Source organism: Stigmatopora nigra, chromosome 10 (genome assembly GCF_051989575.1).
Source record: "Stigmatopora nigra isolate UIUO_SnigA chromosome 10, RoL_Snig_1.1, whole genome shotgun sequence".
In the NCBI taxonomy this organism is placed as follows: Eukaryota; Metazoa; Chordata; class Actinopteri; order Syngnathiformes; family Syngnathidae; genus Stigmatopora; species Stigmatopora nigra.
This window is the reverse complement of record NC_135517.1, coordinates 4,725,094-4,751,447: the sequence shown is the minus strand read 5'-3', so window position 1 is coordinate 4,751,447 and position 26,354 is coordinate 4,725,094. Positions and strand designations below refer to the sequence as shown.

Below are 26,354 nucleotides of genomic sequence, written 5' to 3'. Positions count from 1 at the left end.
ATATGTACTGTGTACACAGGAATAAAAGAAAGCACGGCGAGAGGTCCAAGTGATCTCTACTTTTATTTAAATTAAATCATTGAATTTAAAGCACTTTTAATATTTACCAAAAGGAGAAAAAAAATACACTAACCTTTTTCCAGAATTAGATGTTTGTCTCTCATTAATAGTCACTATATATTTATAGATGCATGGCAGAATAATGAAAGGGAATCAGGAGGGAGAAAAAAAAAGTCGTAAACAAATCTCAAGACACACGCACATACAACGCGACACGATGGAGCGGCTACTACGGTAGAAAAAGTGACACTTCTTTAACTACACAACTTTAAACATCATTAAGAATGTTGCCGTCTTGTCTCCCCTTTACTAATACATTTTCTTCTGTAGGAATGTTAGACCATTTGTGTAGATTACTAGAGAGTTAAAAGTTGTAATGTTGAGTCATGCAGAACAATACAAAGGTATACATATATTGAATTGGGATGATGAATCTATGTAAACATGAGAAAAAATAAGTCCTAAAGAAGTCATGTCTGGAGTCCATGCGTGTGCTTCCTCTCTTTAAAAACATATAAACATGGTGCGATTAAAAATTTAATAATGGGACTCTCAAAAAGTACAAAGAAAGCAAAAAAAAAAAATTATTATATATATATATATATATATATATATATATATATATATATATATATATATATATATATATATATATATATATATATATATATATATATATATATATATATATATATATATATATATATATATATATATATATATATATATATATATATATATATATATATATATATATATATATATATATATATATACATATATATCATATACCATATATATATGTATGTATGTATATATATATAAATATATATATATATATATATATATATATATATATATATATATATATATATATATATATACATATATATCATATACCATATATGTATGTATATATATATATATATATATATATATATATATATATATATATATATATATATATATATATATATATATATATATATATATATATATATATATATATATATATATATATATATATATATATAATGTTGAAGACAAATAGAAGATAAACACAAGAATAAATGCTGATTTTGTGGTCATAACCCAAAGAGTTAACCACAAGTGGACTCGCTGCAAGGCTGCTGGGTTTCGCGGTCCCTTGCATGTAGAAAGTGAGATGGTGGCCAGCCGGTGCAGTCCTTCAGGATGTGTGTTTTAGCTCTGCAGTTGCATCTCTGATAAAACAGAAAAAAACAAATTCAAATGAACATGTTGACTTGCGATAAGAGTGCTAGTCCAACAGGATCTTTTCCCTGTTTCCGGTTACAATCACCTGCTCTTAGAAGAGGCCGCAGTCCTTCAGGTTGTTCTTGATGATGACGTCGGTGACAGCATCGAACACAAACTGCACGTTCTTGGTGTCGGTGGCACATGTGAAGTGGGGATAAATCTCCTTGGTGTCCTTCTTCTTATTCAGGTCCTCAAATTTAGTTTGGATATATGCTTGCGCCTCCTCATACTTGTCAGGGCCTGAAGGAGATGGCCAAGAGTATGATTTTTTTGTCATTAAATTACAATATAGATTGTTGTTTTAATTTACAGTGGAGAAGAACGTCACTGCTTCCTATTTCTAACCATCCATCCACATTATGCCACTAAACCAAATAGTTAAAACACATGGATACAGGCATACTTAATGTGTCATTCTCGTACCCGTGTACTCGGGGAAACAGATGCTCAGTGGACTTTGTGTGATTTTCTCCTGAAATAAATCCTTCTTGTTGAGGAATAGGATGATGGATGTCTCCGTGAACCACTTGTTATTACAGATGGAGTCGAATAGCTTCATGCTTTCGTGCATGCGGTTCTGGATGGGATTCACACAAAAGGGTTTACATAATTTGGTTACATTACAAAGAGAGAATTTGAAATCATGCTTAAAACCCCAAAATGAAAGAAAGCATGGTAAGGAGAGTAGACCAAATGACGCCTGTTAAAACATTACCTTTCATGGTTATGAAAATTGACTCTGATTTGGAAACAACTGTTTACATTAAAAATAGCTTTTAAAATGTTTCAACTATAAACATCCATGGAAGGTGACAATATTCCATCTACTAGTACTACTACTTCAATCTACTCAATCTTAAACTAAATATTTTTATAATCAATTTTTGGAAAGTATAGTGTTTTTGACCTCTAAAGTTCCAGTAGCAGAAAAATTAATGACACTAAAAGGTAACAGGCTTAAAGTCACAAACTCACCATCTCCTCATCTTCAGCCAGGACGAGGTCATAAGCACTCATGGCTACACAAAAAATGATGGCTGTGACGCCTTCAAAACAGTGGATCCACTTCTTCCTTTCTGAACGTTGGCCTCCAACGTCAAACATCCTGCAAACACACAATAACACAGGTTAAGAAGCGATAACATGAATTTAGAAGCCACACAAAACCGCTTCCATGTTTCCATCTACACACTTATCAACACATCCTGGTGATTTCTGCAAGCAACTGCTATGGAAAAACACAGCCAATACGTTTTTAAAGCCATATGACTTATTCATGAAGCTAAGTCCATCCGGGCAGACTGCTCATATAGAGCTTTTTCCCGTTGCTAAAAGGTGGAGTGAGGACAACGATGATGTTTGATGACAACGTTGTTCAAGGTAAGCAATTTTCACGGATGGAGTTTGTTCGTTAGAGACGCGCTGCGGGCTGAGTAAGCACGGCTCATTATATCAAAGACACGTTTTAAAAGGCTTATAGACCACGGTTCGACTCCTTCACGTTTGTGTGTGTGCGCATTTTACCTTACAGTGCCTCCTCGGCCAAGATAGACATAAACATTGCAGGGGACCTGCTTTATATCCTCACATTGAAATAAGACATCTAGACAGAATTATGAGGCTTAATTATAGCACACTTAAAAGTATTCGTTGGTGTTCTCCTGTCTGTAGTGTGCTGTTGAAATGGGTTTGTTTATACAACATTGTGTAAACTAATATATTCTTGGGATATTCTGTATTTGACAATTGTTTTTGTGATTTTCACTCACTTAATATTTGAGTTTGGCATTTTGGAAGTGTAAAATAGTGAAAAGAAAAGCTACACTTTATCTAAAACATTCAAATTTGATACAGTCAGCCACATATCAATTAGAAAGGTGGCAGGTTGTATTTTGAAAGATGGCAAATATTATTTTTAAAAACCTTTTAGCATCTATACATACTATAGCTTTGTTTCAATGTATCAAGTTTACTGCTTTAAAAATCTCCTATACTATTGCTGAATAGATGTTGCACATTCATGTCTTATATTTGGTGGGATAATCCTTTTTTTTTAAGCCTCAGTGATGATACTTGACTGTACGGGTGTGAAAAGATCTGTCAAATAAGCCTGGCGAACTCCAATATTTAACTCTGGGGAAATATCCCTTTGTGCTTGTTGAGCACATGATCTTTACCGAAGGCTGTAAGTAATGTATTGTCAGCAATGTCACACGCTGCTGCATTATTTTGTTAATGGGGAAGCCCTACTGTGTGAAATGGAGAGAGAGTAGGCAGATTAAATGAAATGCTACGCTAGGGTATGGTTTGGTATATGAAGAGGCATACTTGAAGTGCAGGTCTTTAAAGGTGAAGTGTGTTTCCACAATGCCTGTGGTCTTCACTCGGGTTCGCAGCACATCTTGCTGTGTGGGGATGTAATCCGACTTGGCTATCCTCCCCAAGTCGTTCAAATAGCTAGGATAAGAAAGTGCATAAAAAAGGAGAAGGTTTAATATTCAGCAGATGAAGCCTGTCATGTTTCCAGGCAAAGGTTTTTTCCAGATTAAATCCCACGTGTGCTCCCTTTGCAAAAGGCAGGCAGAAAAATAACAACCAAAAAATAAAAGTCAATAATGCTGGCTGCTCGGATAGAAGATTCTCAGTCAGGTTGGAATTTATTAAAAACAGATGCAGGGTTGAATATAAATATAGTTCATTAATATGGGGTGAAAGCAGAAATATTTGTGATCATAAGCCACATTTTAATTTATAAAAATTGGGATGAATTAGTAAAGATTTTTTTTTTTTAACTAAATTAAATATGGTTTGTAAAAATCCACCAAATGTGACTACTGTACAGGATCAGTTGTTTGCAGCTATTACAGCTATTCATCTTGTAGAAATATTTTCATATAAATTTAGTGGTATGCCTCTGGGAATTATTTTCTTCCTACAGTAAGCATGTTGTGACATGCCTTCATGCAGTGTGTCTGTGGGAATGTTTGTCCCCTGGTGTTTGATGGTGTTCTAGTGCAAAGTTCTCCTGTTAAAAAAAAAAAGGCTTAACATGTCTATGGACCTTGCTTTGTAGACTGTTCGATCTCATATTTGAAAAGTTTACTTATTTCAGTAAACAGGTGACATTAAACAAGTTCAACACAATTCAAGTATATGGAAAATGTCTTTTAAAAAGTCCACCAATTTCAGTGATACAGGATTAAAATGATTCATGTATACTAATAAATAAATACCAATTGAGTCGAGACAAGGGATTGTGAGACTCCTAATAGTTGGTATGTCTAAAATATAATTAAAATAGATCTAATAAAAGCCACTGCTAAAAGAAGAAAGTAGAATAGCTAATAACCAATTTTAGCCTTAGAAAAATCCTGATATGCATTATAATCCAAGATTCATTTTTTTCCTTTCCGTGTGCTTGTGCTACATACTGAGACATGTGGCCACATTTTTGCTACTAATTATGACATGTTTTTCATATCTCAACAACTTTAGCTCTAATGGTATCATAACATCACCGTCTTGTGAATTAAACAGCAATTATTGCAGTTAATCCTTGACATAGGGCATGCAAAGGAACCCTTGTTACTGTTTTTTCCTTCTTTCCAGCAGTGAAATCTTCATCAACGAACACCTTTCACTATTACCTTCAGCCCTCAGTTGTTTCACTCCTACTAATGGAACTCTACGAGATTGGGGTCAATAAGGTAATGCAGATCTAAGGATGGCGAATTGATGTACTTGATAGTGGAAGTAGAGGAGAAAAATCTCAAACTAAATTACTTTTTTTCCCACCTTTGTAAATCTCAAACATATGGCAACGGATTATAGTATAGACCATAAAGCCTAGCTTCTTAACAATCTTCATTTATGAAAGCCTAGCCACATCTGTGACTTGAATGAAGATGAGCACACAATAGAAATGGATGGTCACTCACTAGGAGGCAGAATCATTCAGCTGGTACTCTCGGGCTCGTGTGAAGGAGCTCTGGACACCGCCATCGGCCCACAGTCTCTGGATGACGTTTGACAGGTCGTCCGGCAAGATGCCTTGCTCTTCTGCTGCTGCAGACAGGGCAAACAGTTGGCGGGCGTCGTCCTGACAACACAAGACAAATACATCATATTATCGTTGAGGAATTGCATAATGCTATTCTGGAGAAGGATGAGATGCTAAATGAACCTTGATGAAGTAATACAAGCATGTAAACGGAACTAATGATGCTCTTCAAATCTCGAATGGTAATGTTGCCTTGGGGAGAGTCTATTGTTGTCACATAAAATTTACTCAAGGCAAATAGTCTTTACACACACTGCCACAAAGCAGAAGCAGAATATTTAAGTTTTTTTAAATGAATCTGATATAGTGGAATTTTTCTCTAAAATAATGAGAAAATTAGCTTTGTTGAAAACCCTATTTTCTGCAGAAATTTGACACAATTATAACTAAAATGTGTTTTTGATGGCAAATTCTAATTTATTTTCCATAGAAACAAGAGCAGAAGCAGTGTAAAATATTGATAAACATTCGAATATTTGCAGTAATGTGTTATCAAAGGTATTTTGATTTTTAGTTTAGTTTTTTTTTTTTTAAATCCTGTGCATTTTTTTAGATCCTTTTCACCATCCAGGTTGTTCTTTACAGTCTTTCAATGTACACACACATGAAAGGACAGAACATGCAGCACTCCGCAGGACATCATCTAAAGGACGTACATCACGTGATTTCCTGGTGCAGACTAACACATTTCCAGTGAGAGAGAGAGAGAGAGTCGAGTCGTTGCTATGTAAATTTCCGCAGAAGAAAATCCTCAGGGCACGATATGGGTGTTAAAGACGAAGGCAAGAAAGCAGCTTTGATGGTGATTAGAAAAGATTATATCACTGAGCAAAGAAGATAAATTACACTGCACCAGAGCGAGAGAGAGATCCCTTTTGATTTATTAACACCTCATTCTCGTTATGCAACAGGTCATCAGCTTCGTATTAATCTGCTCTCTATTATTAACAATAGTTACTTACACCCTATCACAATATACTAGATAGCCTACTATGGAAGCATAATACAAGACTGGATAATGATTGTCCCTTACCGCCCTTGCAGTGTCTTCATAGTCAATCTTGAGGTTGGCCATGGCTTTGATGATAGCCATAATGGACTGGATGGTGTTGCTGTATACAACTGCTCTGTATTGTTTGCACTCCTCTTCTGAGTAGCCATCCTCATGAATAATCCTGCAAACCAACAGAGGATAGGCTACAGCTCATTTGTGACCCGATAAAAAGTTATTCTACTCAACGACATCTGAGATTTATGTGCTCTTTTAAGCAGTGTGTACATAGGAGAATTTGATATGGTGTGATATATCAAAATAATGTTATAACAATCCAAGGAAAAAAGATACTTACTTCATCTGCTTTACAATAGTGCTCTTTCCAGACTCCCCAGCACCTGCAAAAAAGAAAAAGAAAATTAGCTATAAATCTAAAAATATGCCTGTGTTAGACGGGAAATGTAAACAGTCAACCACGGAGAGAGGCTGTCTAACATCTGGAATGTCTGTCCAACACCCCTCCTTGAACCTTCGGGTCTCATTTACATCCTGCTCACTGGATATCCACAACAGTTCCACCCATCTGACATTTCCATGCATTCTAAACGTCATTTTAAATAAATGGTGGAAAGTCCCAAGCCAGGATCACGACTACAGATGAGCAGGTTTCCTATTGTACTCCTCATTTGTGACAAGTCACTTTATAATTTTTAGATTAATAGCAATACCATGGACTGACAGGGCTTTTCTTACACTCTGCTGTTTATTTTTAACAGCCCAAGGCATCCGGGGAACTCATTTGCCACAAGGAATGCAACAATATACACAAACACACACGCATGCATGTACGCGCATAGAAGGGGGTGCTTGTTATCCGCTACCCGAGAGAGTAAAGTCCCTCAATGTATCCTACGAGGTAGCAAGTAGCACATGCATCCCCAGGAAAGCCTCAGGGCATGGGCTAGCATAATTTGCACATACAGCTGTCAGCTCCATTAATGCAGTGTGATATGGCCGATATATTTGACTCTTCAATGTTTTATTTCCGAATGTTGACATTTGCTATTTATCAAATTCATTGGCTTCCAATGACTATTGCAACGACAATTGATGTGAAATAAATTTGAGAGACTTGATGGATGCGCTCAACTTTAAATGTAACTTATATGAACTTAAGATTCCTATACACAGTGTAGTGTGGAATACATGTTAAAATGAGTCAATGTGGGACAAAAAAGAAACTAAGGTCACCATCCTTTTCTTCTTAGCCAAATCCATTCATTATGACCTTTAAATCATTTTATACTTTTAACTTTCTGCTATGCATACTCATCCGCACATCAGCATCCAACAATAAGGCTCACAACGCTACACGGCATTAAAGGCCAGGATAGATGCCCATGTTGTATGGGGCAAGTCTTGACCCATCCCAAAGGGGCTTGGGAGCTCAGACACAAAGGGAGCAGTGTGGTGGGCCCTTGCAGGCAGAGAACACAGGCCCGCTGTTGATGTTGTGGCCTTCATCATTCCACATACTTGCAAAGACCCACATTGGTTACTCACACTTTAAGATAGTTCTTAAATGTGGTTTTGAAATCAGAGGCAAGAAAGAAAAAAGTAGTTAACAAAATTGATGAACAGACGTAATGTCACACATCAAATCCAACTATTGAGTTTGTTAGTTTTGACAAGTGACTTTGCTTTGACTTTTTGCCTCCTATCATTTATCAATTCTTTTTCTGCAATAGATTGATGGCTCTACACACGTCAACTTTTCAATGACAATTTTTTTTTGGAAAATCACTGAAGAAAGAATAACCTTCAATGCAAAAGGGTCAATATGTAAATGTACGTCTTAATGATGGGTTGGTCTGCATCTTGCAAGGAGGCCACTCCCTCATTTCTATATTTCATGTCTTGTCAGCATTTTACTGCCATACAATTTGAAGCATCTGCGAGGAATATTACAAATACTTGATAAAGGCAATTTGCTTTCCAGAAATAAAGGCGTAGAGAATATAGTTGAAGTAAAAATAATTTTAAAAGCAGCTAAAAAATCACTTCCTTCATAACTAGACAGCACTTTTGCACCCCTGCTCTATACGGAACTAATTAGATGGATTATTTCAGAATTTAATACCATAAGTGATTAAGATCTATTTATTTCTAAATCTCAATCATCACCCGCGCTTTAATTCAGCATCAACAGTGAACATTCTGCCAAATAAAGCACTACACATCCACTCTTTACTTCCGAAGCTCTCAAAAGTGACACACAAGCACCACTTCCTTCTAAAAATCCTTTGAAAGAGGAAATAAGACACAGCTGACACTTATGAGCATATTCACAACATATCTGTGGTTTTGATAGGCAGGGACAAAGAAATTCAGTCAACAGATGGCTCTAATGCTTGGGGCAAAGTGCAAGTCTGGACAGCTCACTGACAACTGCTGCCAAGGAGAGATCATATCTACTCTGAATGACACAAAGGGAAGATTGATGAAGACTCAAAGAATAAATGAATGTTTGATGCCATTCACTAATGATGTTTCTGACGCTATAAATTTCACCAAAACCATCAAGAAAACATGAGTACTCAGTTGAGCGTAGATAACCAAAGAACCCCAGTAATAATGCGTAATTGTTCTACCCTTCTTTATAGCTGGTACAGTCATTGTGTGCAGAGATAACATAGAATGGGATAATTTTAAATCTGCATTAAGCAAAGTTAGCATTGTGAACTGAAAACACAAGATTAATGACTACTCCCTAACATTGACTTTTCTTATTTTAAGTGATAACCATATTTCATAAACCGTTTTACAAGTTTTTATTAGGAATGGGCAGTGTTTCCATTGCATTAGCCTGTAGGGATCATATTATAAATTATACAGTATAATTACAAATGGCAATAATACATTTTTTCTTCTTCAGCTTTGCACATTTATCATGCTGCTTTAGGTTTGAGGTCACCCAGACAATTTTGTTTTTTCCATGTCTCGCGTTTACTTCACAGATGAGTACTTTTTTTCCCTCCTCAACATTCATGAGATCTTTTTCCTATTTAGATGTTGTGAGAGTTATTTGTATTATTCCTTCACGGGGGAAAGTAACTTTGAAATAACAAAGAGACCAAGTGGAGTGGTTTTGTATTGGTACTCTTGTGGTGAGTGATGCAGTGAGCTATTAATCTTGTGAAGTAGTGGAGGGAATAAGGAGGATGAAAGGTGAAGGAGAACAATATGTATGACCCATGGAGACCCTGATAGAGCACTTGAGGTAAAGTCCCCCAGCCAAAACAATGGTTAGAGCCAAGCATCTTTGTAAGGCAATCAATAATTGTAACTAATTGTTACAAAAATATTAATCAAAAAATATTTATTTGGCCATCAGTCGCACAGTAGCATGTGAAATCCATTATCACCTGCTCAAAGCCAAATACAACATGTGTTTTCATTCAAGAAGTGTTCATCTGTAACATTGACATTGTTCCGCTTTAACAGCTTCTCCCTTATATCTTAATCAGGTATTGAATTTCCAAGCATCTGGTAGGGTCAGGGTTGAAAATGTGTTATCTGGTAAGGAAGGTAGTGCACACAATGCTCCAGACCAACACAATCAGGCTACTCAGAATTTTCACAATGTATCCAAGGAAGATCAACGTTGCGATGACAACTTGCAAGATTTATTCATTTTTAGGACTACTTGTCCTTAACAGGATTGCACCAAAGCTAGGCAACTGAACCACTACACCATCAGGCGGCTTATAAGAGCCAAAAATGAATAATCAATTTAAAAAATGTCATCTGAAAAGTTATAACGAGTAGTTTTTTACAACTTTGATTATACTGAAGTAAAAATGTTGCACAATACTGCATGCGGTTGAGGCATGAGGCCATATCAGATTCTAACGGTATGATAATCTTCCAGGGCGTGCTTCTTTGCAATACATTTTCTCACCGATTTTGCATATAAATACACATAACACGTACAATATTCAAATATATATACTTGACAGTTTCTATTTAACTCACCATACCTTGCATACTAAAGTGGGTAAGTCAGCAGCTTTACTAACTATAAAACCACTGTAAAACTGTAACAATAATACAACAAATTTAAATAAATTGTTGCTTGATTTCTGCCACTAATGGTTGGGGAAATAATTTATCCACACAACGCATTTATGAAAGTAATAACAGGTCTGGATTAAAGACACGAGTAAAGAAAAGTTTAAGATCTACCTTCACTTTATGGCACCAACACAACCCCCCCACCTCTATCTGTCCCATATAATTACTGAAACTGAAAGGCCATCGATCAAAGGCCTGCTGAGGCAACCAAGGCTGCTTATGATGGCTGGCTGGCCTTCTGACAAGCTGAAAAATCTGAAATTGTTCTGTCCTTGAAGTCTGCGGACATTAAAAGAGCCCAGTAGTCCAGTGCACCTGACAAGGCCACGCAGCAAACGTCATTCGGTGCTTTGCACATCTTAGTGTTAAAAAGACTTTCAATTTCTGATGAAACTTTTCAAATATAATTTAAAGGTCGGCAGACATGACCTAGCTACAAGACTTAATGTTTTGTTGAAGGCCAAATGCTTAGAAATACCTGTAACAAATTGCATTGTACATTACACAGCACATATTCTTCATTGGGGGAAAAAAATAACAAAATGAACTATCTACAGCATCTACAGCAGCATTCATTACAGTAGTTTAAAAAAAAGTTAACATTGGCTGATTATCAAACCATCACCACTCACCAGTTGCTGCTATTGCCATCAAACATCCCATATTGGAAATTCATAACTAAACCACACAGAGGCCAACATAACTGAACTGGCTTTAATGAAATGGCTCAAGGAATAAAAGCTAAATGCCATATTTTCAGAAGGCTTAGGTCGCATAGGTCCACAACAGCTGCATTGAGGCATTATGATTTAAACATGCCCAACTGGCTGTCAATTCTCATGAGTCCAGTATATAGGCATGGGAAAATACTCAGGTTGGGAATGAGGAATAAAAGCTCATTTAGCAATTCCACAATATTATTGAAAGGCATTATTTTTGTAGTTTTTAAAGGGTCCCCGTGAGCCTCTTAATGGTGTACACTTACACTGCACTTATCTGTGCTTTAGTGCATTAACAGATAAGTTCACGAAATATGACTGCAGCACGTGACATTTTGTTGTTTCCACTACAACGTGAATATGTACAAGACAGATTATGTGGGTGTATTGAACTTTGAAAGTGGGTGAATGGCAAAATATAGCAAAAAAAAAATGAAGTGACCATGGGAAGATTGAAAAAAAGAAAAGCCGCATTTAAACACAGGAAACCAAAGTTAAGTCTTCCTCTTTGAAACTATAGCAACTTAAAAATGCAAGCTATAAAAAAAAAACAGGAAATGAAAAATGGGGTGGAGTAAAATTGAAGGTTCTGAAACACTTTTTTTTTCCACAGAGCTTACAAGATCAAATTTTGATTAAGGAGTTCATCTTTGACTGACTAATTTGGACAGTTAATAAAGAATACGACTCGCAAGCGACTCGTCCGACTGCTAGGACTAGCAATAATAAAAAATATTCAGTAGTAAGCCCAATTAAAAAAAGTCTAAGAACTGTCCATTAAATTCACATCACTGTAAGAAGATTTAGCTACTACCTGAAGTCAAAAGACAGATTATTCCCCAAAGAAAGAGAATCGCAACAGTGGTCCAACAATAACCTTGAGCTAACCTCACAAGTCAATGGACCACTAACTGGGTAGCTCATGTCCATCAAACACTGCAAGAACAGCAGGGAAGCGTGCTATAAACTATTGCCTCTGGACCCATCCACCCCCTCCAAACACTTGCTTCCCATTTTTTTTCAGTCCTGTTTTTCAGTGTTCTTCTAGAAACAATCATCGAGATTCAAGAAAACTAATATGTACAGCCAGATTTCTGTTGGAATTTCAGAAGAAGAAAAGAAGGCATGTATTCCCTTTGTCCCTGTCCCCTAACTTTACATCACTCCTTTGAATTTGTGACTCGGTGCATACCCTTCAGGAATACAGAGCACCAGGACTCTCACAGAGAGCTCTTTGTGAGAGCACATAGCACCCAAACTAGAGGAACTACAAGAGGCCTGTTGCAGCTTTGTTTGGCTCGCGCTTCCTTTGTTTATTCCACTTCCTTTTAGACCACTCTCTCTGCAGCTGACCCCACTGCTGGTCAGAAGAGAGTAATCAGGGAAAGCATGCAGACAGACTTAAGTAAAACAGTATCTTTGACACATTATATATCCCACATTAATGCTCCAACCTCTATACGCTGGCATCATTTAATATGCGACTACCACAGAGAGTTTATAACTGGTATTACTGTTCGAAGAAGGGTCTTCTTACTCATCGTCTTACTCATCTTTTTAGTGAAGCAAAACATAATACACTAGTTGATTTTTTTCACTATCAGGGAATCAACGACACTTTTAACCAAAGCTGTCATGGTGATAAAGAAGGTTATTGCCATCAAACATTGAAGGAAAGATGACACATTCACTGTTATAAAGCAGAGTGGGGCCAGAGTTTCCTTGGTGACAGCTTTCACGCAGTTGTTGGCTGAAAGAATAGATGTAGATAAGCTCTTATTGCCGAGAACATAGAGCTGTTGACTATTTATCTCTTGTTTGTCCAGACTAGAGTCATTGACCATGATGGGAGGAGACCTGTTCATTTGCAGTCAGGCTTGCATCGATCGATCGTTCGTTTGGAAGCTCTCGTAGAACACTAAAAGGATCAAGTGTCTAGCTCAAGGGCACCTCAGAAGTGTCCATCCATTAACAGCATAAGCATTTTGCATTTTACTGTCCATAGGTAAGATAAATCGTGCCTTTTCAACTCCATAATGTGGATTTGTTTTGCATATTTTTTCTAAGAGGAAAAAAATGCTTTACATTTTTTAATAATTTCAAGAGCATGACAGATATGCGTGGGTCTTTTCTTGATTGCGACACTGACAACACTGTAGCAGAAGAGCTAATATTAGATCAATTTGACTACATCCTATCCAGAGCTAATAAAATATGCTTGCAGGCATACTGGGGCAGAGTGAACCCAGCTGTCACAGTTGAAGGCCTTATCTAAATGTATGGTTTGCCAACATCAGTTAATGTATGGTGAGTTCATACATGCTGAATAGGTGAAGAATATAAACAATGCTATTTATTGAGTGTACAGGATGTAAATATTTCACACTTTTGCCATCAAGATTATCATGTTTTTTTAGTTATTTGTGCATGTTTTGACCCAATATTTAAAAGTCAGCACAATGTTTATCCTTAAATAAATCATTTTTTTTGTATCGCTTATCCTCCCAAGGGTTGTGGGGGTTGCCGGTCCGTATAAATAGTGGCAAAATTGGAAAAAAAATCATACACTCAGTAAATTACAGTAATCAGACCATTTGTATCAAATCCAAAGAAGCCAGTAAAGTCCACTGAACCTTTTTAGGTTTTTTTCTTTTTTTTTTTTTTGTGAAGTAACAGCAGCAGTTTAGAGTACGAACTCACAGTGCTTCTGTGGTGTGACCGGGTTCACTTCCTGCCTCACAGGAAACACACTGCATGGACCAAACCCCACCCTTCCTCTTCCAAATGCCTGTATTCAGACACACACTATGGCTTCTCAGTCATCTTTCTACGACTGCACTGCACTGCAATAGAAAAGACAATTTTGGTGATTGACCTCTTAAGGACATGCCTTTGCCTTCATTTTATTCTTATCCATTATTTCCTTCATATAAAATAACTGCAATATACAAAGAATATTGATAATAATTTATCATGTTTGTGAAGTGGTGGCATTTGTTAAACATTTCTAAAAGAGGAAATTGTATTTAGAAAGAGCCCAGGTGCCTTTTGCTGAAGCAAAAAACAAATCCATCCTTAAGATACTATCCATTATTCCTGATCCTTCTCATTGGGTTGCAGTGTTTTAATCAAACTTGAATGAACTGTTCAGCAGTAGTCAGAAATGTCTAAGAGTGGCCAACATTTTGAAGAGACTCACTTCAATGGGTTATAACTGTTACATACACCAAATTATTATTATAACGATTATTGTAATTATAATTATTATTATAATTATTATTAGTAGTAGTGCAAAGACATTTCAGATTTATTTGGAAACACACTGCGGCCGCGCTAAAGCGAAACAAGACAACCTCTCCGGCAAGGTGTCGGGCCAACTGCTTGATCTGTGTGCCAGTTTGTATTCACAACAGCCTCGAAGGTGTGCACCACAAACCCACTGGGTTTAATCCGGTTCAACCAGTGCAGGTGTTAATACGCCTTAAAACTCAACGCGAATGCATAAACAGCTAAAGTGTATTTCTATTTTGAAGGAAAAAATAGCAGTTTAATGTGTGAATGAGGAAGCCCATTGAAAAAGGAACCCATTTCAAATTCACAGTGACTTAGCAAGGCTTATAGCTTTTATCTTAGTAGTACATCTGTGAAAATGAATATTTCATAATTGTCATTATTCTTTTGGTTGGTACAGTGCTTCTATTTTAATTGAGCACAATATCCTTTATGCCCATGACTCTTATAGTTCTTTATTTAGGTCAAACCGAATGGTAGAACAATGACCTAACCCAAATTGGCACCAAAGTCAAGTTAGAAATGTCTCCACCAAGCTTGGCTTGGCTTCATGCTCCTGCTTTGCCTGCATCTTGTGGTTTAACTGAAATAGTAAACAGAGATCCCAGCCCCGCCCTCTCTCTGTTCTCCTACTCAGTATTCCCCGACTAAAAGAGCCTCAGTGTGGGAGCGCACCAAGCTGAGGCCCCACAGAAAACCACATAATTACAAATCACAATAAAGCCCTCAGTGCTGCGGGGCTGCCAGAAACTCAGCTGCATCTACTGTAGACCTGCTTTAACTCTATCACGGTGCTGACTATTACACATCCCCCCCCCACCTTCTCACTCCTACTAACCTTCACCACTTTTGCTCATTATACTCACAAAGCAGCTTAATTTCTAAAGCAACAGAAATCACAAAGCAATGTTGATGTTTTACTATTTGGTTACAGCAAATTGCAGACAGTTTAAAACAAAGATGCACATCCAAACCGTAATATTAATGGATGTTCTGTGTTTTATTGCATGAAAAAAAAATGAGTACTTACCCCCTAATTGTTTGTGTAATAAAAACACTCAAATTGCATATAAGGCAATTCTGTGACTGGACTATTTAATGACCAATGAACCGGCATATGACTTTGCTTTGCAGCAATATTCACATTCGAAGTAGATGGAAAAATACTGATTTATCCTGAGAATGATGAGAAATATCCCAGTGTGCTTTAATGAAGAAACGGTTGGCACTTGGGCTGTGAGGTTTCATACACAGCTAAAGCTTGAGCTTTGAGAAAACTCCCATAAGCTAGTCATTAAGCTCCATTCAAGCTGAAGGACTAAATCACCCCTACCATATTAAAAGGGATAATCGTAGTCAATTACTTCAATGGTGTTCTGACTCCATGGTAACCCTGCTTTTATGACCAAAATGCATATTCTGCATGGTGAAAATACAAATGATTTGAACAGAATTGTAGTTTTTTGGAGCAAAATACATTTTATATGATTTTAACAATCCGCCAATGCAAAACTTAATTGAATTACAGCCATGAGTGGAAAAAAACAGACAAATCCAGTTGGGTGGCTATATAGATGAAAAAGAGAATGGGTCTTACATGCTTATTAGCAAATTGAGTAATAGAACTCATCTGATAAACCATAATTTTCATGATTCCATAAATTAAGCTGAGATATCTTTACAGCATCCTCCAAGACTGTTGTTGTTTTCCTAATGACCATATAAAGTCATTTGAGGAAATGATTACTGTTGTGTACTATGCAGATAATTGACAAAGCTACACAAGATATATTCAGACAGTATTCTAACTTGGAAAGTATTCTGCTAAGCAACATTTATATTTCTGTTACTATTTCATATATTTCTTGGATAAGGGTACTGGGTGCATTTTACATGTCAATGCAAAATTGAACACAATATAAAACCGAAAAGACTAAAATGTAAAGCTATTTATTCTCTTTAGATAACTTGTATTTCTGTTGGAGAATGCCAACTATCACACAATGCTTCTCAACTTTAGGGTTTTGTTATATCTTTGTACAAAAATAAGGGCTACCCTCTATTCTTTCATTTCTAAATCTTCTTAAATGTCATGAAATTATTAAAATTAGTGCAGGGACATTTAGAGATTCAGTTGAGAAACCCACAATGGCCAATTAGAACAGCCACAATGAATTATCATGTATTAAATCAGGTTTTAGAACAATATAAATGTCTGTGGGCTGAAAACTGCAACTGGTTGGGTGTACTTCCACCACCAGCCAAACAAAAGGCTTGCGTCTACTTCCCTTTTACATGCAGCCAGCTTAAAAAAAGGAAGTGACAGATGAGTGAAAAAGCAGGAAATTACATCAACTCCATCTGCATACCAAATAAGGACCATAACAAAAATGACAAAGAAGAATAGTCAGTATGTGTTCATCATGGGTATTAAAAAGGGATGTCCGGATACTGACTTTTCGCCTTGATTGAAGATACTATATGATTTGTAATCCATTGGATTTTTTTTTGTTTCTTTTTTACACAATGTCCTAACATCAAATGAAACTGGGTTTTCTTGATGTTTTACTCCAGCATACGACAACGGGTTTTTATCATTTCAATCCCCATCTCATGGTAAAATACAATATTAACTTATATCAGTCACTTGCTGTTAATTTTGGGCATATACAAGTTACTTCATACATTTTTTTGACATGTCCTATTAATTTGGTGGCATTTATGGTCTTATCTTGTTAAGTTGGAGGTATATTTTAGGTCCCTACTATGAAGTATTTGTGGGTGATGTATTTGCCATGGGAAATGAATGGAGCCATTGAAAATAGGACCTTTAGAGTGGCTTGAGTTTGTGAATCTATCAAGTGTAGTAAACTAAAGCCAGACACTACAAGTGAAGCAAATTGACCATTCCATTCCTTTCCTGCCAAGAGTAGCTGTCACAACATAATCACCCAGAAACTCCCAATGGAAAAAAATATTTCACTCCATGTGCCAAACTATTCTCATTATCCTTCTACACCCACACATGCTCCTGCTACTTTATGCACCCCAGTTGTTGTGTTGGTTGCCACATCTAGAACTCCCAACTTCTTTTTTTCTGTGACCTAGAGTCGAGGTAGCTTTTAAGTATTAACATTGTGACCTATAACAATATATACCATATAGATACAAGATAAAAATGTATCTTTTTAGTTTGCAGACAATGTGTATATAAATTATTTGGTACCATGCCTGAAATAGATTTAACAGATCTAATTTCCATCTGTCTCACATCTATCCTTAGATTTCCCTTATCGCTACTATGGGAACACTGGAATTTCTTATCCTTACTAAGTAATGTGTTTGTGCCGATAGGGATTTTTTTCCCATTTATTCACTTCATTTACTGCTCAGCAAACAGAGCCAAAACACATCAGTCTCTCTTCTAAACGGTATCCAGTCACATGACACAAGACATTCATAAGTAGAGGTACGACTGTACTTCTAAAATAAACTATGAACAATTAATCTACTTTGTAGCCCTCCTTTGATTCTACATTACTTATACATTACATATGGTGTAATGTCCAGTAGTGACCATGTAACATGCTAATATTTAGAGTTCTGTACTTTCTCTTAGCTGCACGAGAGAAGGCAACTTTCAAAAAGAGTGCAGAAGTGCCAGGCCTCTTGACTCAGAAAACAACAGGATAAAGCAAAGGGGAAGTAAACTGAGCGCATTTCCTATAATGGAAGAGGATGGATGAAATTGTCTGTGGGAGGGTTGAACCGAGATAATGGTCTGTAGTATGTCTTTAGTGATATGATCACAAAAAGAAAGGACTCATCTCTAACTTCCAAAAGGATCTTCAACATTGCAATGGAGAATCAATTTTTCTCTTGATGAGTGAAATGAATTATTTTTGCAGATAAAGTTGAGCAGTGAACACTGAATGAATTGTACTCGCTAATGTCCATCACATTCCAAGTGGAAACCGAAAACCAAAATGGTTTATATAGCCCTGAAGGGAAAAAAAGGAAGACTAGGGGTAAAGTGCACACCGATCAGTTTTAAGGATTTGGTCAGTCAAAAGACAAGGGAAAAGAAAATACATTGTTCCTCTTCAAGGGTGTGTGGTTTTTGGCAATGCATTGTCTTTTATCAATTTACTACATAAATATTAAAACACAGTCCCTGAAATTCAGAAAAAGTAAGCAAATTTGCAATGCAGGGTGCCAATCTGAAATTGCATACAACATTTGTATCTAGAGTGGGACTAAGAAACTGCAAAAACGATTTACTCAATTGGTCATTCCCAAAGGCATGTGGAGTATTAAACCATATCGGACTTGTGACTTGAGGAGCCTTATACAGCTTCCCCATCTTGCGCAAGTTCCTGTTCCTGTCTGTCCATGCTGTCTGAAAGCTCACATGCAACTAAGAAACTTCCTCTTCATAAATTTTAGTTTAAAGGTAAAAGCCACACACTCCAAACGATGCTCGAGTCCATTTTAACATCCCATCGTATGATGAATACATACATTCAGGCATTTAATATTATAACACTAGCATAATGACTGAAACCGCCATCCAATCTAACATTAATAATTATTGTGTCCAATCAATAATTCCATCACAACATGGAAAACCGGTTCTAAACAGGATAAAGCATTGCCTATTCTCATGTAGGTTCATTGTGGCCAAGGCGTAACTCACTTGCTCCCTTAAATAAATGGTACAATAATCTAATTTGGGATTCAGTGATCGTTTCTCCACTCTCATTCAAATGACAAGTCGAGTAAACGCCAACTTGAGCAGACCTCTTTTTCACCGCTGCTTTGTACATCAGCTCAAAAATATATATATTTAATTCACTTACCTGATCTGGAATGTACCTTGGGAATCCAAAATGTTGCACTAAAAACTCACGTGCCACATTATTGTGCCATGGCAGCACATGCAAAATAAATGGATTCGTCAAAGGCTCACTGTGCTGCACTAAGTACATTGTGAAAAAAAGCCTTAATACTTGATATTCAGCAGGGTCGACATTTATCTTCAAGGCTGGTGCTGTAATAGCACCATATCCAAGCCTGGCACATTCACTCTCTCTGATGTGTTATCCTATGCGTCACACAACTAATTAAGCAGAACTGTGGCACAGTTTGTTCAGCGAACAGGACTGAAAAATGAGAGATCACCTAGTTTGATAAAGCCAGCACCATTTAGCCATGTCTTAGAAATAATTTCTATTGCATTTGTCAATATAAAATGAAGTATAGGAATGTGTAATAAATTGGCGTCATGTTTTTTCCTTGAAAAAAATCAGATTCACTGAACTATTCTACTGACAAATACAAAGAACCAGCTGCTCACTTTAACAAACTAAGTTGATGCAGTGTTGACCATATGCTTACCGAAAGTATGCTTTAAATTGGAAAACTAAATCTGCCATTTTCACCAGGTGGACTATTGAAGACTAACAGCACTTGGGCGAGTGGAAATGTCATCTACACAAAAACAACAATAACAAATCCTATTTGGCCATGAAGCCATTTTCCTCTCAGGTCGTTTTGCTGCAACTGTCAGTTAAATCTGAGTCATTTCTATTGTTAAAAAAAGGATATCCAGTTCAACTAGACTGATTTGAGATCAGTCACTATGAACTGAGGCCAGAGTCGAATAAAACAAGAAGTGTGAGGGGTTTTGCAGAACACGTTTTTTTTTCTGTTACCATTTTTTTTAACGTTAAGAGTTTCAAAATCTTCCACCCTAGAATCCATTTTGAGTCTTTCTTTTCAGGGGGCAGGGTTCTACAGACATGTAGTCCAGCGACCACCATCATAAAGTAAATGATAATAATAATCATCAATTATGATGATAAAATTGATGATTTTAAAAGTAGAGAGTCAGAAACAAACATAAGTTATAAAAGGACACCAAGCATATGAATGTTACATGAGGGGTGGTCATTTTAATATGTTACTCAGGAGCAGCATCAGTCCTGTTTTAGGCAGGTGATTTGCAAATGTTTGTTTTTTCCATTATCTATTTTTCTTCTCATGCGTCATGCAAGCGTCACCAAAGCGATGGACCAGCAGAGCTGAGAGTGGGCTGTGAGCGGTCAAGCCAACTGGCAGAATTGATGTATTTCTTTGAATGACTGCGTTGGTGCTCCTTTCACTGCCAGTGTAAGAAAAGCTTTGGTCTATAGATCATAGGTATTTTTAAGAAAAACTTTATTTTGGAATTGACTGTGGTCACTCCCAGTAAGTCTACACATTGCTTGCTCGCAAGTAATTAGCATGCAGACTAAGTCAACATTGTGGATTGGGAATTTCTGGTGTTTCTAGTCCTAAATTACTGTCTGAATAGATCTAGGTTTGATCACCACAGCATGCTTAGGGTTCTCGTTTCTTTAAATGATGGAATATATTTTATTTAATCCGTTATTCGGGGACTGCTGTGGCAGCAGTCAATATGTATGCCAAAATATTTTCATCAGAACCGCCTGTCAAAGCTTTACAATGTTTTTCTACAATAAACTGTTGTGTTTGTGTACTATGCAAGCAGTGCATGATCCAGATAAACCATCTGATTGCATGCTGGTGTTTTCACTACACAATCTTGGCTAGAAAGATGGAATTCCTATAAAAATCGACATGGATAATGAGCAAAAAAGCCTAGAGAAAAATATCCACAGAATAACTACAATGAAAAATCAATCAAGAACGCAGAAGGGAGGAAAGAAGCACTCACTACCTGTTAATGAGGGCTTTAAGCCTGAATGTATTACATTTTCCTTGTTACATTAACTAATGGCAACAAATCCTTTCTGGTGCAATTACAAGAGAGCACATTAAGCGAAAACACATTATTGTGTTTATTTGTTTGCCCATAGTGCCAACAGACTTTGGAAAAATAGGGTTCAAGCTGGTGGACAGTTAATAAAACTTTGGTAAAACCTACGATTAAACAGAATTTCAGTTGTTGGTTTAACTGCGAGATTACAAATTATATCTACTAAAAGGAACACAAATCATGATGAAAAGCTTTAGCCTTTTAGTGAAATATCCTTGTTGTTGTGTTTAAACATAATCTTTTGTGCCAAAACAAATACAGTGGCAAGTTTTACTGTTGTTATTTTAAACTAACATTGAATAAATTACTACTATTAAATCCTGTGGAATTTGCCAGTAGTATGCAAGTTAATGTCACTGCCTTGGGAATAATATTACACCCATAAAGTTGAACGAAAAAAAGGAAAATATTTTTATAACCCTTCCCATCAGATACTCCAAATCTAACGTCATCATCCACAGTAGTGTTATATGCACCCTAAAAGGCAAGATTTGAACTTTTGTTTTAGGGACTGTGTGCATGGCGCAATTTGTAACTGAAAACAGATTAGTAATTGTGATGTCTCGTGTGGTTTGCTTATACAGCAACAGCTTTGTGGAACCTGCAAACATTTAAACAGATCAACATCATTATCCCGGTCCCAAATGCTCAACACTTTGAAAACGAAAAGACAATTCATTAACAAAATCCTACAATAAAGTAACTCGCCATGAAAATGCATGAGTAGATCGTGTAACAACACAATGATTTAACTCCAAAAGTTCTTAAAAGTCTAACATCAGCGTCTGGTTAAAAGGGCTAGAACTAGTCAGGTGATGTAACCAAAGAAGAAGTGAGAGTTTCTTCAGCTGCTGCAACAGGCGCTAAAAGGTAGAAGTAAAAAAAAATACTGTTGGAGGTGTGATGGAGAACCCTTTAAAAGTGTCATAACAGTATCACCATGACTACCAATTGAAATAACGTGGGGTTAACTCAAAAGGTAGTGGAGAAGTGTCACAAAAATAGAACTGGAACAACAGTAACATGAGCCTCAGAAATTTACACAGTGCAATTACCAGTTTTCTTCATTGAAGAGTGTTTTTTTATGCTCAAATGAGTGATTTGGGCGTCTAGTGTCATCCTCACACGCATTGTTGGATAGTAATTACTTATATGTAACCTGCAGTCAAGAGTAAAGTGTATAATTAGTCTTAACCCAGAGTCAGAATTAAACAACTCTGTTTTCAAACAGCCTAGGAGGAAAACAGTGTCTCATTTCCACCTTTTCTGTGTTTTTTTCCATTTAGGGGCAAGATGACAAATGAGAAGTTGTGATGAGGTATTGAAAAATTGAAAGTATGAAGATGAAAAGCCTCATTAAATTGTGTACTTGTGTAAATACAACAGTGTGTTAAATATGGAACTCAATCCTTAAAACTATAAACAAAGATAAATGGTAAATCCATTTTAACAAGCTAAACACTATTTACCACATGAGTAATCTCTGCTAAAGTCATAATGTATTCCTAACAAATTTGAAGTTGTGAGATTTGGCTTAAATATATAATATGCGAAAAGAGAACAATTGTATTCGTGTAGAGACAACACAGAAGGAGGAAGTGCAGCAAAGTCCTCATTTGGCAAATCAGCGGACCGGATTCACTCATGGGACTCGGTTGTAAACATATACAACATAGTTTCACATGATTATACATTCCGGATTCTTAATCAGAGGAATAATTATATTAGTATTGGGTCCTATAACCTAACTGGTATAGGACTGCTAAGTTTTAATGGTCCTTTTTTTTTTTTTTTGTCACAACATGTGGTTTCCCCGGAAGTTATAAAACAGCCAGTGGTTTAACGCTCAAGCTTGTAGACAACTACTTTTTCCAGGATATGGAAAGTACAGGTTCGTTAAGAAACTTATATCATCAGACTTATTCCATATCCTTTTAAATAAGATGTATGACAACACACCAGGAAATAAAATAGTCAATCAGTTCTAACCATGTAAAAGTTAAAATGTACACCATTAAATTACACATTTACCATCACCAGTCTGGCATTTATTATCTGTTTTTGTACAAAGCCAAGGGGTGTGTGGTTCTATTGTTGTATCGATATTTTCTGGAATTGCAACATGTTATTAAGATTTGACTTAAATTGACTCCCTTAAAAAGGTGTTAGTGTTTATTGCGCTTCAACTCGTTATATTGTTGAATCAGTGAGCGTGAGATTTAATAAGACACAGGACGTTAAAAATTAAGCACTCAGCGCAGTACAGGATTTTCATTCCTCTTTTTGATCTCTGAGAGAAATATGAAAGACACATGAAGATGATGGAACAGAATGTGACTGCATGAAAATGAAGCATTCACAATCCCCCTACTTGGAACCAAAAAAGAGAATTCCACTAGTGTTAAAATGCCTTCACTCTTGTCTTCACGCTCTCACTCTTGACTTGTTTTGACTAGAGGTGAGCATGCTCTAGTCTGGACATTTCTGGGAAAAGTCTGGGCTGTTCACCCTCACTGACCAAACAGTGGGTAACTCATTATCAGGCAAACCTTGTCAAACAGCCTGACCCAACAAGCGTTGGAATAATCAGCCCAAAAAGAAGAGAAAATAACAAACTGTATGCTACTGATTTCCATTCAACATTTTTGGAGAGGGGCAAAATGCCCATTTGGACTCTAAACTTTTCTCAAAAGAGGCCTGTGTGTGAGTGTGTGTGAGTGTGTGTGAGTGTGTGTGAGTGTGGGTGTGTGTGGGTGTGTGTGTGTCTGTGTGCTTGAGTTGTTGCAGCAGCAAGGCCACACAGGGTGTAAATGTCAATTGCAGCCCATAAAGTCTAAATGCAAGGGACCATCTTATTGTGGACCACACAAAAACGCTTTGTTAAACACTGGTGCAACATTTAACCCAGGGGTCGGGATTCTTGTTGACAAGGGGAGCAAAAACTATTCTTCATATTGTTTCCAATATTCTTCTTTGAGAACTCAGAATAAAGTAAAAATACATGAAATTGTGCACTTTTTTGTCATTGCCCCACTTTTCAAGTAAAAAAAACTCAAATATTATCCCTTGAAACCTATACTCAGAATTAAAAACTAAAAATACATCAGTAATTTATTTTGTCATTATCTTGCTTTCAATGTAAAAAATCTGAATTTGTTTGACATTTGTACGCTGTTGCTAATCAACGAGTATGTATGCAAAATCTAATGTAAAAAAATATGATTAAAAAGGTGCAAGAGCTGGTATCAACGCCACAGTGCCACCACGGTTTCCATATTTAAGTTTACAAGATAGCGGAGAGCCATACTCACCCATCAAAAGAGCCACATACGGCTCTTGAGCCATATGGACCCATCAAAAGAGCCACATATGGCTCTTGAGCCATAAGGACCTATTAAAAGGGCCACATATGGCTATTGAGCCATATGGACCTACCAAAAGAGCCATATATGGCTCCCGAGCCGTAGATTCTCTGGGTTAAGGGTATGAAGGAAGGCAATAAATGGAGACAAATAGGACTTATTGGCATGCAATGGAACTTTGAGTTGCACAATTGCCTGTAGAGTTGAGTACTCACCAAGTAGGAGCAGTTTCACTTCTCTAGCCGCCTTCTCTCCATCTTCTCGCAAGTTCTTATCAATCATTTTGGACCTCTCGGCCGCGGCTTTATCCTCCTGGCTTACGGTGCAGCCCATGGTTCCTAGTGCTCGCTTCAGGACTGCTGCTTAAGTGATCAAAATTACCAAAGGGAAAAAAGAAGAGGCTAAAAGCCTTTGTTAGGAAAGAAAAAAAAGTCGAATCAAATGAGTCGAGAATAGAGACTTCCTTTTTTTGGATGATGGACGACTTGATCGCTCACAAAAGTAGCAGAAGCGCCTCTTTGTTTTTGAGGTGGGTGGCAACCCAAAAACTTTTACAAACTAAGGGACTGATACTTAGATCGATTTAAACCAAATTCAACACTTGCTTTAAAACATGATCCAACTCACAAAAGACGAATCCGGAAGTTCTGGAGGTGTGAAAAAAAATATTCCAAGGGAAGAAAAAAAAATGAAATCAAAAACAAAACGAAAAAAAAACAACAGTCCGATTAGTAATCAAAACGAGTAGGCACGTAACTTCACATGGCACGGTTACTTGTAGATGATGTTTTACACAATTCTTTGTCCCAATATCTTTGTAACGTCACACATTCTTTCTACGCAGTGAAAATGTGTCACGTCTGAAGCCACACCCGCGGTCAAGTTCCTTTCAGCCACGACCAGCCAGGCTGCGTCAGCCAGTCGTCACCGTCCGAGTCGAGTATATTCAACGAGTCAGCGACAATCTTCAGAGGCAGCAAAAAAAAAAGAGAGATAGAATGTTCCCACCCCCTTTTTTGCGTAGGGCTTCACGGGAAATGTATGCAATCTACTCATCTCAACTGCTTTATCCTCATAAGGCTCGCAGGGGGTGCTGGAGCATATTCCAGTTGCATTCAGGCCAGAGGCATTGGACACCCAGAATTGGTGGCCAGCCAATCACAGGGCTTCAAGGGGGGAAAAATGTAAAGGAAAGTGCACATTGATTATCTTTGTGTGAATCATTTGGTCATAATTACATTTAGGTGGTTGGTATTTTTAGAAGCAGTTATATAGAAATATAATTTTAATGTTATCATGTTATCCGTGTGATATAGAAATTAAAAAGAATAAGTCAAACGTGTAATTTTATCAAATATAGTTTCTGTTCCTCATTCGCTCTGGACTGAGTGAAGTATTGTTTTTGTTGGCATTGCATATTTTGTATGCAACTCAATTTTATATTAACAGTGTATCATTGCTGCCCCCTACCTACTCTGTCCAGCATCTACAAGTCCCAGTGCCTTAGAAAAGCAGAGAGCCTTATAAAAGACAATACTCACCCCGGCTTCCATCACTTCAACCTGCTGCCCTCTGGAAGGCGCTATAGAGCCATAACAGCCAAGACCAACAGACC

At 37.0% G+C, this 26,354-nt stretch overlaps 1 protein-coding gene across 2 annotated transcripts; it reads right to left on the bottom strand.

Moving 5' to 3' along the window:
* Positions 1–1,080: 1,080 nt before the first annotated feature.
* On the bottom strand, positions 1,081–25,698 carry LOC144203695 (guanine nucleotide-binding protein G(i) subunit alpha-2-like). 2 transcript variants are annotated; one of them, XM_077727258.1, is made up of 10 exons: positions 25,367–25,698; positions 24,955–25,098; positions 6,748–6,790; positions 6,432–6,573; positions 5,277–5,437; positions 3,667–3,795; positions 2,314–2,443; positions 1,762–1,915; positions 1,382–1,578; positions 1,081–1,283 (listed from the first exon to the last, which is right to left on the bottom strand). In XM_077727258.1, exons 2-9 carry the CDS (start codon positions 25,070–25,072, stop codon positions 1,388–1,390), a joined length of 1,068 nt encoding a protein of 355 aa, XP_077583384.1. In that variant the 5' UTR covers positions 25,073–25,098; positions 25,367–25,698; the 3' UTR covers positions 1,081–1,283; positions 1,382–1,387. The 2 variants fall into 2 exon arrangements, with proteins under 2 accessions (XP_077583384.1, XP_077583385.1); XM_077727259.1 differs by lacking the exon at positions 25,367–25,698 and having other exon boundaries at positions 24,955–25,102.
* Between the last annotated feature and the right edge of the window lie 656 nt (positions 25,699–26,354).

What these genes read in the sequence shown, in the direction of transcription:
- LOC144203695 (XM_077727258.1), bottom strand. Translation starts at nt 25,072, where the DNA reads ATGGGCTGCACCGTAAGCCAGGAGGATAAAGCCGCGGCCGAGAGGTCC. An exon ending in AGTGAAACTGCTCCTACTTG is followed by an intron (nt 6,791 to 24,954) that starts GTGAGTACTCAA and finishes TCTTTTTTGCAG; the next exon opens with GTGCTGGGGAGTCTGGAAAG. An exon ending in TTTAAAGACCTGCACTTCAA is followed by an intron (nt 2,444 to 3,666) that starts GTATGCCTCTTC and finishes GTGTGTTTGCAG; the next exon opens with GATGTTTGACGTTGGAGGCC.